The following is a 13,965-nucleotide window of genomic DNA, read 5'->3' as shown; positions in this document are numbered from 1 at the left end:
CTTTAGCTAGAGCTACAAGGTTAACTATTTTGCTATTGTCCTTTGTAACGCTATAAAAGTGTAACACTATAAAAAAGATCAGCATACATTATACTTATACCTTTATTTATTTCAATATATTTTTCTATTACAAATTCATCCACTCGTTCTTCTATCAGTCAACCTTGACAAAGAATACAACTATCGTTCGAATTATCATTCTCTTCCTTTCTCTCCTTTCATCCTCTTTCCTTTTTCTTCCCTCCTTCTTTCTCCTTATAATTAGAGATGCGCGAGTTTTCGTTGCCCGAACACGCTGTTATTCCGTTACTTACGGTCGTGAAAACGCTCTGAAAACGTGTCATTATTCGAGTTTAAACTCTTCCGGGCTCTGCAACGACGAGTAAATTGCATTGCTGCATGCCGCTCGCGAAATTCACGTCTTTCCGCCTTCAAATTCGTGCAAGATAAGCGAACGAGGTTGAAATTACACGGTGGTGGATGATTAGCGTCGCGTCAGGCAACCGAGCAACACCGTGCATCCTTGAATGATGATTTGGTGGCTGCGTTTAGGGCAAAGACATCGTTAGGCAAGGAAACTGTTGATTTTCGTAAATGCGATGATTTTAATAATTTACGATATAATCTTTAGGAAGTTGGAAAGCTAGACGATTCTACAGCTTCCAGAAAATCTGACAAACTTTTAGCCTAAAAATGTTGAGTATCGTCGTCTCTACTGCATTGGTACAATTAAAAATAAAATTATCCTCGTAGAAGTCCAAGGTTGTTAACCATTCAGTTTGTCTACAGAGGGTACAATAGAATAAATTAAACACGAAGAAGTTAATTTTGAAAGTATAATTTGTTTGAAAAAAGGAACGTATCGTGTCTCGAGGACGAGTTACAGTTGCCGCAAAGATCTCGATCTCGAAAAACTGTCCGTCCGCAACTTTTTCACTGCCTGTTGGTCATCGCAACATTGTAACACATACGTAATCCGGACAAAAGGAAGAGAGAACGTGTCGAAACGTTTCTCCTCATCTGCTTTTTCAGCGTGCACGCGTCGATCAGCTGTCGATTCCTTAATACGTATCTCGATCAAGATACATCCGAACCCGATTGTCAAACGTATAAGATCGATTTACTCGTAGAGGCTCGATCACGATCGATCCGCGAGACCAGCTGTAACCCTGATAATCCCAGGCTTGCCTCCTCGTCTGCTCCTTCTTCGGCTCTCTCTCCTTTTCTACCACTCGACGAGATGCATTCAAAGGGCTCACCGAGGACTGCCTTTATTCGGAACGCGTCCGATGACCAAACCCATTCTTGTATTTCGACGCGGCTGTCCGCTTCTATTATACCTCTTGATTCCACCGTATTTTTTAACCGCCTCTTTTTCGTTTGTTCTAACAGCTGTTTCGTTGCTCGAGTCATTTCTTTTTTCCTCTGAAGGGAATAAGCGCGGAGGTAGTTTTCGAGAGCTAGGAAGTAGGAAGTGGTTGAGAGTTGCTCGTGAATTCGATTTTACTTGACGCAGTTGGAAATTAATCGTGTTACTAAATTTGTGATTTAGTTTGGTAATCGATAGAGATAGAAGACGATGGAAAATTCTTTGGCAACTTTGTGTCATTAGATTTTTTTTTACTTGGAAGAATTTTTCAATCAATTCTCATTGAGAATTACAAGTAAATTATTCTGGCGTGGTACTGTAACGTGAATAATATGTGTTTATTGTTTGTTCGATTCTGAGTCATTAGATCGTAACAGCAGTTACGCTCCAATGGTCGAAACGCATTCCAATAAAATTCTCAAAAATCAATTCAGCTACTTTTATTGCTCGCAACAGAACGAGAGATAGGAAGCAATACAAAAATGACTCATCTTTTACGTTGCTAACGCGCTTGCTACATAAGTGGATATTTTTGTATTTGAAAAGGGTCGTACGTATCTGAGCCGGTGATCCTTGGGCGATTGAGCTAAACTGGCGCAATGGATAAATTGCGGTACACATCGACGCAGGCTCTTCTTTTTTCACGTTCCTCGTTCCTGTCGGCTGTTCCCTGCCTCTCGATCGGCGAAAGAACACAACTGGTCGTTACGTTCAATTAAGTCACGACTCGGCGACACTTCGTTCTACCCTGCTACGCTTTTCTGCATCGAACCGTTCGATTCCGATCCCCGCGATCACGCGTCAAGCGTGGTCGTCGGTATTCTCAACGCAACAACGATAAATCGGTTCCAGCGGGCGTACGATCGATTACTCGTCGATACGGTCGCAGCCGAGGATGTTAGAATCGGTTTGTCCATGGAAATTTGTCCATTCGCTCCGCGACGGTTTCCCGAGTTGTTCGCGGAGGTATTTCTTTCGCGGTCTATCAAAGTACGAAACGAAAAATACGTCGCAAAACGAGCTACACGCCAGTCCGCATAAAAACGCGTATGTAGTTTCATTGCGAACAAACAAAGGTTCCTGAGATTTGGAAAGCTCGTCCGCCTAAATAAGATTTCTGATCATCAGGAGACGTCTCCTGCGAAGTACAGCAAGTTCTACTTGAAACATTTCTTTGCATAACGAATAGTTTAGAAGATAACTGCGTGTGTCGCTTCAAACGGGTCACCGTGTATAAAACTTAGCACACCTAACTCCATACTAAGCGCAGATTAACATTCGTTTCCACTTCCTAAATCGCTCGAATCGTCTTAAACCGTTCAGCCTTTCACTCTGGATGTCTCAATCCCTGATGATCTCCTTTAATCTTCAATGAACGTTGGATGATCGTGCGATTCAGAGAGCCTGCGATACGACGTAACATTGTAACGCGCCTTAATTGGCTCGCAATTAATAATGCAGTGTTGCGTGTACTGGTCGTGGCAACAACATACGATCCTCCTGCACGCGGAATCAGCATATACGGCTCGTTAGGGCTCGTTTACACACAGAGTTAGCCTTGGAAGCCGATTAAAATGTTACTGGACCGCGTCCGAGACGATACCACGCGTTTGTTCTCTCCCTTAAATCTGCGTGTAGACACGTTTAAACGCAACGAAGCCTCCTTTCAAGGTGTTTGATTTACGGCGAGCCGTTCGAATTGAACGCACGAGCTGGCTACGTGCACGAAGAGAATCCCAGCCTTGCGGTGAATGAAATCTTGCATGCGAGGGAATTAATTAATAACGCAGCACAGATTGATTTATCGTGGGATTTTGTTTCGTCTTCCTTTCTTTTTGTATTTATTCATTAGTACCGTTTATTTATTTCTCGGGCTCGGTTGCAGCGAAAGTATTATTTTCTTAATATTCGTTTCGCATCGATATTAATCGTCGAATGGATGCTGAAAAATGAACGATAAAAAATAACAATGTTAAATTGAGTAAAGAATTTGTTTAACCAAATTTAACGTACAGTAGAATTATTACGTTAAAATGTCAGGTACGTGTGTTCGACGTCTCTGCTATTAATTCCTTTCCAAAGACCATAGAAACGAAATCCTGCATCGCTTCCCTAAGCATTGCATTTCTGATACCGATACGCGTCTTAACTGCATTATTTATAATTCCGTATCGCTGTGTGCCACCCTTCTCGCGAGAATGCAAATGGAATATAGAGAGACTTCAAAGACCGATACATTATCTGTGACTTTACGACTATTACAAATCGTACCCAACTAAATCTGTCAAATCAGTGCAATCAAGAAACAAGAATTAGGAGTCAAAGATCACGCAGGGTAAATAACCGGGCGATATTTCCACAGGGCGAAATTAGCACAGATCCTCGACGCGATCGAGCGGTAAAGGATGCCATAATATTTCACTGGAAATGCAAAAGATATAGAAATGATTAATGGAAGCATAACGATCGCGATGTGCTACATCACGAGGAGGTACGATCGTTACATTTAACCCTAACGAGATTGACGTGTCGTGAGTCATTAATCTCGGCATCGTCCTAAAATTTCCGTGAATTCTACGATTAATTTAATTTGCCAGCCGTCGTGGTTTTCTCTTAAGCGACAAGTCCCGTAACGAGGTGGCGCGTGACGAATTTCACGGGAATTCTCTTAGACGCGATTCCTGTTCGATGAAACGCGAAGCGTGTCGTTACGTTTTATTATGAACGTATATTTATACGCCGGTTATTAAGGCCATCAGCTGCTACAGTTAGTTCTCTGGTCAAGTACAGACGATTGACGTAACACGATGATGATCGTTGCGCGTGAACCGAGCCTTGTCCCAGGATTCGAGCGGACAACTGCGAAGTCAATTGTGACACCCGCTGCCGAAAATACGAATTAGTCAACGCTTGTAACGCTTGATTGGATGACACAATGCGGAGTAACGTTCCGAAGTGAAAACTCTAATTTGCTTGTACGTCCTTTTGAGAAAATGCATAGATTCAACAGATTTAAAAAAAAAAAATGGTCTTCGTCGAGAAATGAACTAAGAGGAGGAAGATAATTTTCTTAATAATTGTCATTAAGTAATCGAATGTAATATTGATATAGAGAGAAACCTGTATATTAATTCAAATACGATTTTACTTGAAGACGATTGAAACGAGAATTTGGAATTGGTTGCGTAAAGATCGATCCACGTGTATTTACGTGGAATTTCAATCAGCACGGAAGTCCTTGCCTGTTGTATGTTGGAACAAAATGTGCTTAACGAGTGGACAGGCTGGTCGTTACGTCTAATTGCGATGGAACGGCCATTAACAATACGAGAGCGCGATGCGTGGCGAGAGGTGAACGACGTTAAACGTTCCTGTTTGATATGCTTGCAGGCGTGCGCCCCGAGGTACATCTGGTTCTCCGTGTCCCAACAGAAGTACGATCCGGAAGACAATCGATGGAACAAGGACTCGCCCGTTGGAAGTAGAAGGGAACCCGTTGGCACCTGCTGGGCCGTCAGCAACAACTTCAACGAGTCACAGGAATATTCACCCTGTCGCACCAGTGAGTTTATTTTTATACGTTCGACCTTCTTGCTTGTGAATTTCAATATTTTGTTTGAAATAATATAAACATCGTGGGAAAAGATATTTATTATTAGAAAGCAGATTCTCTTCTCGAGATATTTGCAAAAATCTTTCGTTGAATTTAAATTTATAATTGGCAATATATATATATGTATTTCTATGCTAACGTTGCCGGCCGTCACTCGACGATCGGATATAAATTTAGCACAACTTATAACCCATTAATTTTTTCCTTTAATCCGTAGGTTTATTTATAAGACTGTGTTATAGGAATGTGGTCGCCATTAGGCGACCGCCTATGCCAGAATTCACGCTGCAATGAATATTCATGAATATTCATGAGGTAAATTTAACAAAAGCTTTTTGCCAATATCTTGAATATAAAACCGAACAGCGGTCGCGTGTGTGGGAAAGAACTGTTCAAAAATGACGGCCTTGACTGTATATTTTAAGGTCACTGAAATCGATGAAGAGGAGGCCACGCTTGTAAATAATCACCGTAGAGGTTCTACAGAATTTTTAGCCGTTCTCACTCTTTCCAAGAATAGTTTGATCCAAGAAACAGGTGTCTTGCTTTCAACGGTGGGCCAAACTACAACCTCTCCGGTCTGTCTCGGTCTTTTCCAAGATAAATTCGAAAAAGTCACAGCTTATACGTACACGGAATCGCCGATTTTGATGAACGTAGTTAGACCGAAGTCAAGAAAGCCTCGAGTCTCTGAATAGCGGGTGGTTGGTAAACATTTTCTCTCAAAAAGTTATTTTTGGCACTGAGACCCTTGTCGCAGCCAACGATACATATGTAAATGGATTACGTGCATTCACGATGCTATAAACAGTTGTAAACAGCGTCTGAAGAGCTCTTTCCTCTTTCCGTTTCGCGTGCTTGTTCGAGGGGTAGCACGAGCTTCGTTTTCTCAAGTGGTAAATCGTTTGTCCTTTGAGAAATCCCACGGGACCAACTTTCTCTCCGACAAAGACGAGGATACTCCGCGACATGTGGCCGTGTCCTCGAGGCATGGCGACCATAAATACGCCCGGTAACAGGATATTTCCTGTCGTCCATGCAGGTCTGCCATGGTGTTTTAATGACAAAAGACGTATCGATTTTCTCGGAGCCGGTGAATCGGCTGCTTGTTTTACGATAATTTTAAAAACACCGTCGACTTCTTCTTTCTTAATTCGTTTCGCGTTAATAGTCGAATCACTCGATTCCGTCGGTTCTTTGCTTAATTTTTCTGAAATTATTTTCTGAAATTATTTACTCTTCTGCATTTTTACGATACGGTTCGTTAAATGGTACGAAAAAATGCTTCTTAACAGAACTGGAACGCCTCTTAGTTTCTATTCTTTTTTTTTACATAAAGAAAGGTAGCTTGTTGGTATAGGGAACTCGTGCACGAAACCGGTAGATAAGCGGCAGATACGACCGAAGTGCTATTTTAAAATCTATCCGAATGCAAACAGGAGCTGAATGGTTAAGCGTTAAGTCCATCACGGAAAGTGCACTTTCTTCTGTTCTTCGCGATAACGTTCGTGCCATTGTTCGAAGATAAGCTACTTTGGAATGTCCTGCATTTTTCTCTTATCTACTGGTTATCACTGGCCCACCAGACTTTCAGCGCAGATTCTAAAAGTTACTTATGCGTGGCACTGCCACGTTGTTGGGATATTTCGGAAGCCTTTCCGGTCGATCATCTTCCGCGGTTCCAAGACTCGAAAAGGAATCGACCTAAAATTATTTCATAACGAAGAATACAACTCGGAGCGTGCAATTAACTCGCAATACAAAGCGCGATAAAACAGCATACAGTTCAAAGAATACTCTAAGAAACTTCGAATCGAACTTGGTTCGGTATAGTATGGAATTTCTTTCGTTCGAAATATTTAATTTCCTTTTTTTAATTTTATCGTATTCGTTTTACCGTGTGTTTCGAAATTGGAAAAATCGAAAAATGGGAAAGAGAAGAGTCTAAGAGATTTATCTTGCCTCTCGTTTAGGAATGACCATTGGCGTGAGAAAACGGTATAGTGAGTTCGCCGTATCTGTTTTGGCGCGATAAGGAAGAAGAACAAGTAAAGAAACGTTCAACGAGAGAAACGATTTTAAGACTTGCCCCTGTGCTCGGTGCACGTTCGCGTACCAAGGGCAGATACTTTTCAGGGGCAGAAATATGCCGCGTGGGTTGTGTCCTAGCGTCACACTTTGCCGCAATTAAAGTCGAGCGTTCCTTCGCGAAGCAAATCTTGCACGCGCTCGCGTGTTTTACGCGCTGCGGACTGATGCGCTTCCTGTCACGCGTGTGCTCTACATTTTCTTGCTAAGCTTCTCGAGTCCAAGACAAACTTAGCAGAATCTGACGCGTTTAAGTGGCTTCTGACTCACTCGCGTCTGACATTTTGTTCGATCACCGATGATCCAGCGTTTCGCCGTAGAAGATCGATATCGCGTTTACGTCCACGTTACTTTCGCAACACGAAACTGATAAAAACGGTCGCAGCTCATCAGAAAACGTCGATATCCTCGCGGAAGTGCGACGCATCGCAGGCGTGTGAGCTCATCGTCGAGAAATTCCGCCGCGAGAGTCGAGCAATTAAACAATTTGTAGCGGCCAAACGGGCGAACGTTTGCCGTCGCTTTTCCCGAGAATCGTAAGGCGCGTTCTTAACGGCTAGATCGTTTATGAAGCCGTGCGCTGGTCGTTCTATCTGGATATTTGCTCATTCTTGCCTTTTCTGGACGCGAATCGCCATGTTCGCTTCTCGTCTGTCGACCGACTACCATTTGTCGTTACAGCGTAGATATAATTCGCATTGGAACGTTTAGTTTTCCAGCTGTGCATTATACGAGCGTTTCATTAACATTCGCGTCCTTCGACGACATAAATCGCATCGTGGAACGGCTGATTTTCTATCAGGCGAGTTCTGTTCTTTGTCAATTTTCAATCGCTCGCAGGAGATGACGTTGGTGTTGCAAAACAGCACGTGAGATCATCGATGCGTGGTGAATCGACGAGAACAACCTTCGGGGAAATTGACTCACTTTTAGGTTTGAAGAAGGTGTCGTCATCGGGAAGGAAGTTTTACAAATTTTTAGTAGAAATTGTAGTTTTGCGAAATTTCGCAGAACCCGTTTTGGTCGCTTCAATCGTACCGTTCCTATTAATATCTTTCGTTCCGTTCTTCTGTTTCATTGTCTACTTCGTGGTTTAATACGCAAGACGAACATCCGCAAACATCTGCCACCACGTAATTTTTATTCCTGTAGATTTGCTCACGTGCACGTTTCCGTTTGTCGTAAAGAACTGCCGGTAACACCTATATCAGCATGCAAATACATATGCGTGTTTACACCGATATGCATAAACGTGCGAAGCACCTTAACGCATCGATTAATACCTCTTTATTATTTATTATTTTAGAGCTTAGGATGTTCTTGTCAATTATTACGAAACATATATCGCGCTGCCGACGATCGTCAGAACCTTTAGACACAGGTTTTTGCCACGATTGTGTTCTTGCGTCGGAATAATCTGAAAGAAAGTTCTGACGTACCTATCGACATCTTTCGATCGTTTGTCAATTTTTCTTTAATAAACATAAAAATGATTTCCAAATGAATTCAAGGATGAAGATTCATTCAGGCGATGGAACGCTGTTTTTCCAATTCCATTGAAACCGACGTATTCTTTACATAAAGTTTCTTCGACGCGATCGTATACCTTTCACCCTCGTTTACTTCTATCTGTTTAATTACAAACACACGTCTATCGTATCACGCGATACGTTTCACAAGTACGCTACTTCCACCTCATTTTCAACCAGATTAAACGAGGACAATATGCTTTTCAAATAAAGATTACACGATGTTTTCCCTTCTATGGTAGCGCAAATAGGAATGATCGGGCGGTTTCCCGTTGGTTCATCAACGTGGCTCGCTGAAAAATCGACCGGTCGACTAATGGCCTCGCGATGTGCTAAACGTGCCACAAGGAGAAGAAAAGGGTGTACGGTTAAGCGCTACTAAAAAGAGCTTTTAGAGCCAGGATGGAGGTCTTCGAAGAGAAGCGTAGACAAGGTTTATGATTCACACTCTATCTATTACCTTCGATGCGTTCAGCCAGTGATTACAGAGCAGAACGACTCCGATCCATCCTTCACGATGAAACGCCACAGTGAATGTTTCCATAGAAATCGGCCTGTTATTACGGCGCGTAGTTTCCAACGCTTCCCCTTAAACGTGCAGCGATTTTATCTAAGTTTGGTATCGAGTCGGAATCGTTGCTTCTTACGTCGACTAGGAAATAGAAACTCTTTTTTTTCGCTCGAATATTTTTCCTCCATTTGGACTACGTACTCGATGGTTAGTTTCATTAGATCGCACGATGTCGATGTCGGTGTCATAGGTAATTGGATGTCCTTGAGTCATTTAGATTCTTCTGTATTTTTCTCAAAATTAAGAATATTTTTGATAAGAGGAAAGACTCGCTTCGATTACGAAAATTGATGAAATTAACTTAGAGACATTTAATTCACGCAGGAATATTATTTAAAAGTAGAGCTCGCTTGCTGCAAGAAGAAGTTTCTCGTATGCAACGGTAGCAAGACAATTATCAAAATAGTCGAAGGAAGCAATCACATCGAAAGAACTAACCATCACGGTTAATAAAACAGTACGCACGTTTGTTAAGCGCGCGAGACGAGAGAACATTCCCTCGTTGTTCGGTGGTGCGATATCGTCGCCACTTAGACAATAAAACGGCACATTCGAGAAACGCGAACAGCGGCAGTAGCATCCAGTGAAAGTGGCGATGAATTGCCATTAGCAAGCCGCGTTCTAACGATGAAAGCCGCCCACTCGCCGAAGCGTGGTTCGAGAAGGAAGCTCGTATAGGAAAAACACCGAGAAGAAAAACAAAAGATGGAAAAACGGAAAATTGTAATTAGAAGGCGCCGTTGCCTCGGGCCGCTAGCTCAGCATCGTTCTAACAAGGCCAATTAACACTTGATCCTGCTTGAATTACGATCGTGTTGCCGATCTCTCTACCGGCTTCGCCGTAGATATTCGTTTCTTGCCCGAGGATTTGTCAAAACGAATGGCCGTCGTCGCTACTTTATTCGCGGCTACCAATAAAAATCACGGCCACTTTGTCCTGGCTTGACGAACTATTAACAACAAGAATGCTGGTGACAAGATCTTGAATTCTTCGCGTTGCAATAAGAACGATCCGACTCTTATTGCGATTTTATTGCGGCTCGCGCTCGCGTCCAACAGGCGCTTGGAATTGCTGTTCAGAGATAAACCTCTGCGGTGTTTCGTTTGTTTCACGCCGATTGTCTTCTTGCTTGCTTCTCCAGGATGGAAATGCAATTTCGTTCTTACTTTTTTCTTCGGCTATTCTTTTTGGACAGTTTTGCAACGATTGATCCGACAGGGGAAATGACGTTGTTTGCGGCCATGGTACGTTTTCATGACGAGGTTTCGAACAGCTCGAGGGAACAATGGAATACTCGATAGTTTAACCAAAAGGTGGAATGCGCTTGCTTTGATTTACTTCGCTTTTCCTCTTATTTTCTTCGTATCGACAGAGATATAATTTCACTCGTCATCGATTCTCGTTATGGCGTTCGAAGCTATCTAAGAACTGAACCGATTAAAAAAAAAAAAGGTAGAAAAGAAGGAGTAATCTGATAATAGAAAAGCGTACTTTCCAAGCGATTATAATCTATCTTACCGTTGTACGATAATTGATTTTGACGTTAAACCGATTCCACAAACTGACTCCCTCTTATTTCCAATGTAATTTAATAATTTCAACATGGTATTTAATGTTTTCAATTGTTCAGATTATTTACCACGACCATCGAGTTTCGTTTTCTTCTTATTAAAAAATATACGCTTGATAGGGGATACTTAATCGCCCGTCGACACACTCACACATTTACGCGGAATCAGAATCACAGTAGCTCCATTCATTCTGTGCAACTCGATTAAGCGTCACGTGTACGAACGTACGAACACTTTCACCGTACCGTTTTAATTTCATTCTCTAAAATTACGAATTAATACTTGCAGCGAAAATCATTATTTTCATCGGACGATCTTTAATTTACTCGAATATGTGTTTCGTTTGACTCACGCGTCTTATCACTGCGTTACTTATTTATATTTAGGTAATTTCATTTGCTACTTTCAATGTATAATTCCACGTGACAAGGATGTCGTTGTTTTCGAAGGACCGTGCAGGTCCTCCGTGTCGTTGGACTTACGCTTCGTTTGCTTACTTGCAGTAACTTTCTTCGTATTTCTATAGCGCTCGTCGTGGGCCCAAGTTCGAGTGCAAAGCACTCTGTTACCGACGAGAATAGCACCCTCGCAAAGCATCGAGACACGAAAGAGTATAAATAGAGCGACTGGCGACGATATCCTCCAATCGAACCTGTCTTTCGTTACCTCGCACATTGAGGCAACCTTTTCGCCAAAAAAAAAGAAAAGAAAAGAAAAAAAAAAGAAACTTTGTCAAACGTAAAAATAACTTTCCATTCTACCTATACCGAAATCTACACTGAAAAGTCACTTTTCATCGGACCAGACTGCTAGAACTTTGCGTATTATACGATACAGGACAGAAGGTAAATTTGGAATTTTTCAACAGTACAGGACTTCGTTTCAATTATATCGCAACACGTTTCTAATGAATCATTCGGTACACCACCTACTTGGAATCATTCTTCAAACCATTGATTTCTCACGTATCGATTTTAAACACGCCATTACCGGCTATACATCGAGATCGAAGGCCCATTGGGACGCGATGTTAAAGGGCAGCTGTCTCTCTCTTTAGAGCTTCTTTGCATGCGCACGAAGAAACGGCGGCGCCGATCGACCACGTTGTTTTTTCTCTGGCCGACACGGCTGGATCGGTCGTCGACGACCGATTGATGTAATTGCGTGACTGGCAGCTCGTCTAAAGTGACCGATCGGCCGTCAGGGCCCCTTCTCGTCGTCCTCATAACGTATGTACGTAGTCACGCTCGTGTAGACCAACACTGCACGCTCCTGGATCCCACCGGATATTCTCCCATACAGCCGTCGTTTTCTTACACTGACAGTCTCTGTCGGGCCGTGAGCTCGATTAAAACAACCACGACTCTTCGTTCATCGAATGCAACTTTCGTTTCAAGCATTGGGACGATGCGAGCGAACGAACAGCTTGGATGTACGCACAGGTGTATTAGAACGATGTGTGAGAAGTCGAGGGAAATCGAGTCGGTTCGGCTGTAAAATTTCACGCTTCGTGTCATTGAATTTTTCAATTATTAATTTCGATGGTATCTGGTATTGCTGATCCTGAAGATAATTTCTTTTTGGATGGCGAGTAAATGACGTGTCAGGTTGTAAAAATGTGTGATCGAACGATTCTTATTAAGAGTTTATTAGGAATTATTAAGAGCGGTTAAGTTAGTTGAACGTAATGGTTTGATAGTCGGATAGCGCAAGCTAAACGAGCAAGGAGACACGGATATGTAATTTCATAAAAGGCTGTACATGGTAAAAGAAGTCAGGAGCAGCGACTAAAGCAAAAGTTCATTGACTCGCGATCAATCTCTTAGCAACTGCCAAGAGTCAATATTTAATTCATGGAATGCGTTATTTATTCATACAGTGAACTAAATTCAAATGGAATAGGTGAAAAAACCTATCGAGAAGTCGAGAGAGTAAATGATCGTGTCCTGAACATTTCTAATCGCGGCACGTGTAATTCATTAATTAATATTCACCACCGTTAGAATTACTGCAAAACCTACGCGATAAAATTCCTTTCTGCGAGAGCAACAACCTCGTGGCTCTCGAATCTGCCATGAAAATTAGAAAATCCGCGTGAGACAGAAAAATTTGTAAACGACACGGTATCGTTACACGAGTCGACGTTTTCCTTCGTCCATCGATTCATAAATTCGTAAATTGCGCTTAATGGTAGCAATACTAGAAACGCGGACGTAACCTTGACTAGTTGAAACGAAGGATGTTCGATGCAATAGCAAAATGCTGAGTTTTGTTGCTTCTTTTCAGCTGATAATGGCCGATTGTCGGTTAATGGCAGCGACTCGTCACGATTACGTTGGCGCAGGCTTTGACGAGTGTGGCCAGCTTATTGACGCTAATGCCAAGTGTCAGGTCGAGATTAATCTTTCCGGCGGCAGTCACATTCGCGCGATCAATCTTACGCGAGGGTGCTCCAAACGGATCGTGAATGCGCGGTTCGTTTCCTCTATGAATCGACGTATATGTTTGAAATTTTATTCTTCTCGTTTTTTCACGAGATTGTAACACGAAGCGGGATAGCTTTGATTGATGGGCAAGGCGCTACACTTTGTGTTTGTTGAAACAGCGAATAATCGGTTTTCTTATCGTGCTACTTGTAGAGATAAAGGCTCTCTGTTCGTGGAATTATTTAGAAAATGCGAATAAATAAATTTTAGAACGACTTTGTTGTCTTATCGTGACTAACCTTTTTGGGACTAGTGTTATAGAATATGCGTCGAAATTTAATATTTCTCTAGTCGGTTGAATTATTTGTTACGTCTTCGATAGGATACGTGGTGAACTATTAACTTGTTTCTGTCACGAAACACGAAGCTGCAGAAACGACGCAAACAGTTTTTGTCACAGATATTTGCAATTCTTTAGAAAATGAACGCTTCTACCGATGATTTCATACGTATGATAAACAGAAGATAAAGGTATTGACTGTCCTTGAGAACATCGCGCACAGCTGGAATGCAAAACAGCATGAAAATGTATTCCTTTATTTTTGCGAACGTGATACTTAAACTCATCGAAAGACACATTGAACGGAAAATGTCTAACGATCTATCACATCGTTTGGAAAGATCGGAAAGCGAGAAGACGTAGCGTACGATCCACGTGGAAATCATGGCGAGTTACGGTCATGCGAGGAACGTCGCGTATCTCGCGTAACTTCGCGTAAACATACGGGCGAATGTTT

The 13,965-nt window shown here is 42.2% G+C and overlaps 1 protein-coding gene across 2 annotated transcripts in view; it reads left to right on the top strand.

Moving 5' to 3' along the window:
- Positions 1 to 13,965, top strand: part of if (integrin subunit alpha inflated) — a 75,419-nt gene that overhangs the window by 38,246 nt on the left and 23,208 nt on the right. For both annotated transcript variants that reach the window (XM_069124825.1, XM_069124826.1), the window contains exon 4: positions 4,760 to 4,931. In XM_069124825.1, coding sequence (XP_068980926.1) covers positions 4,760 to 4,931 — 172 coding nt within the window. The remainder of the gene's footprint in view (positions 1 to 4,759; positions 4,932 to 13,965) is intronic.

Source organism: Bombus flavifrons, chromosome 12 (assembly GCF_040668555.2).
Source record: "Bombus flavifrons isolate JBK064 chromosome 12, iyBomFlav1_principal, whole genome shotgun sequence".
Lineage (NCBI taxonomy): Eukaryota > Metazoa > Arthropoda > Insecta > Hymenoptera > Apidae > Bombus > Bombus flavifrons.
Note: the sequence above shows the minus strand (reverse complement) of the source record. Positions and strands in the feature narration are given on the sequence as shown.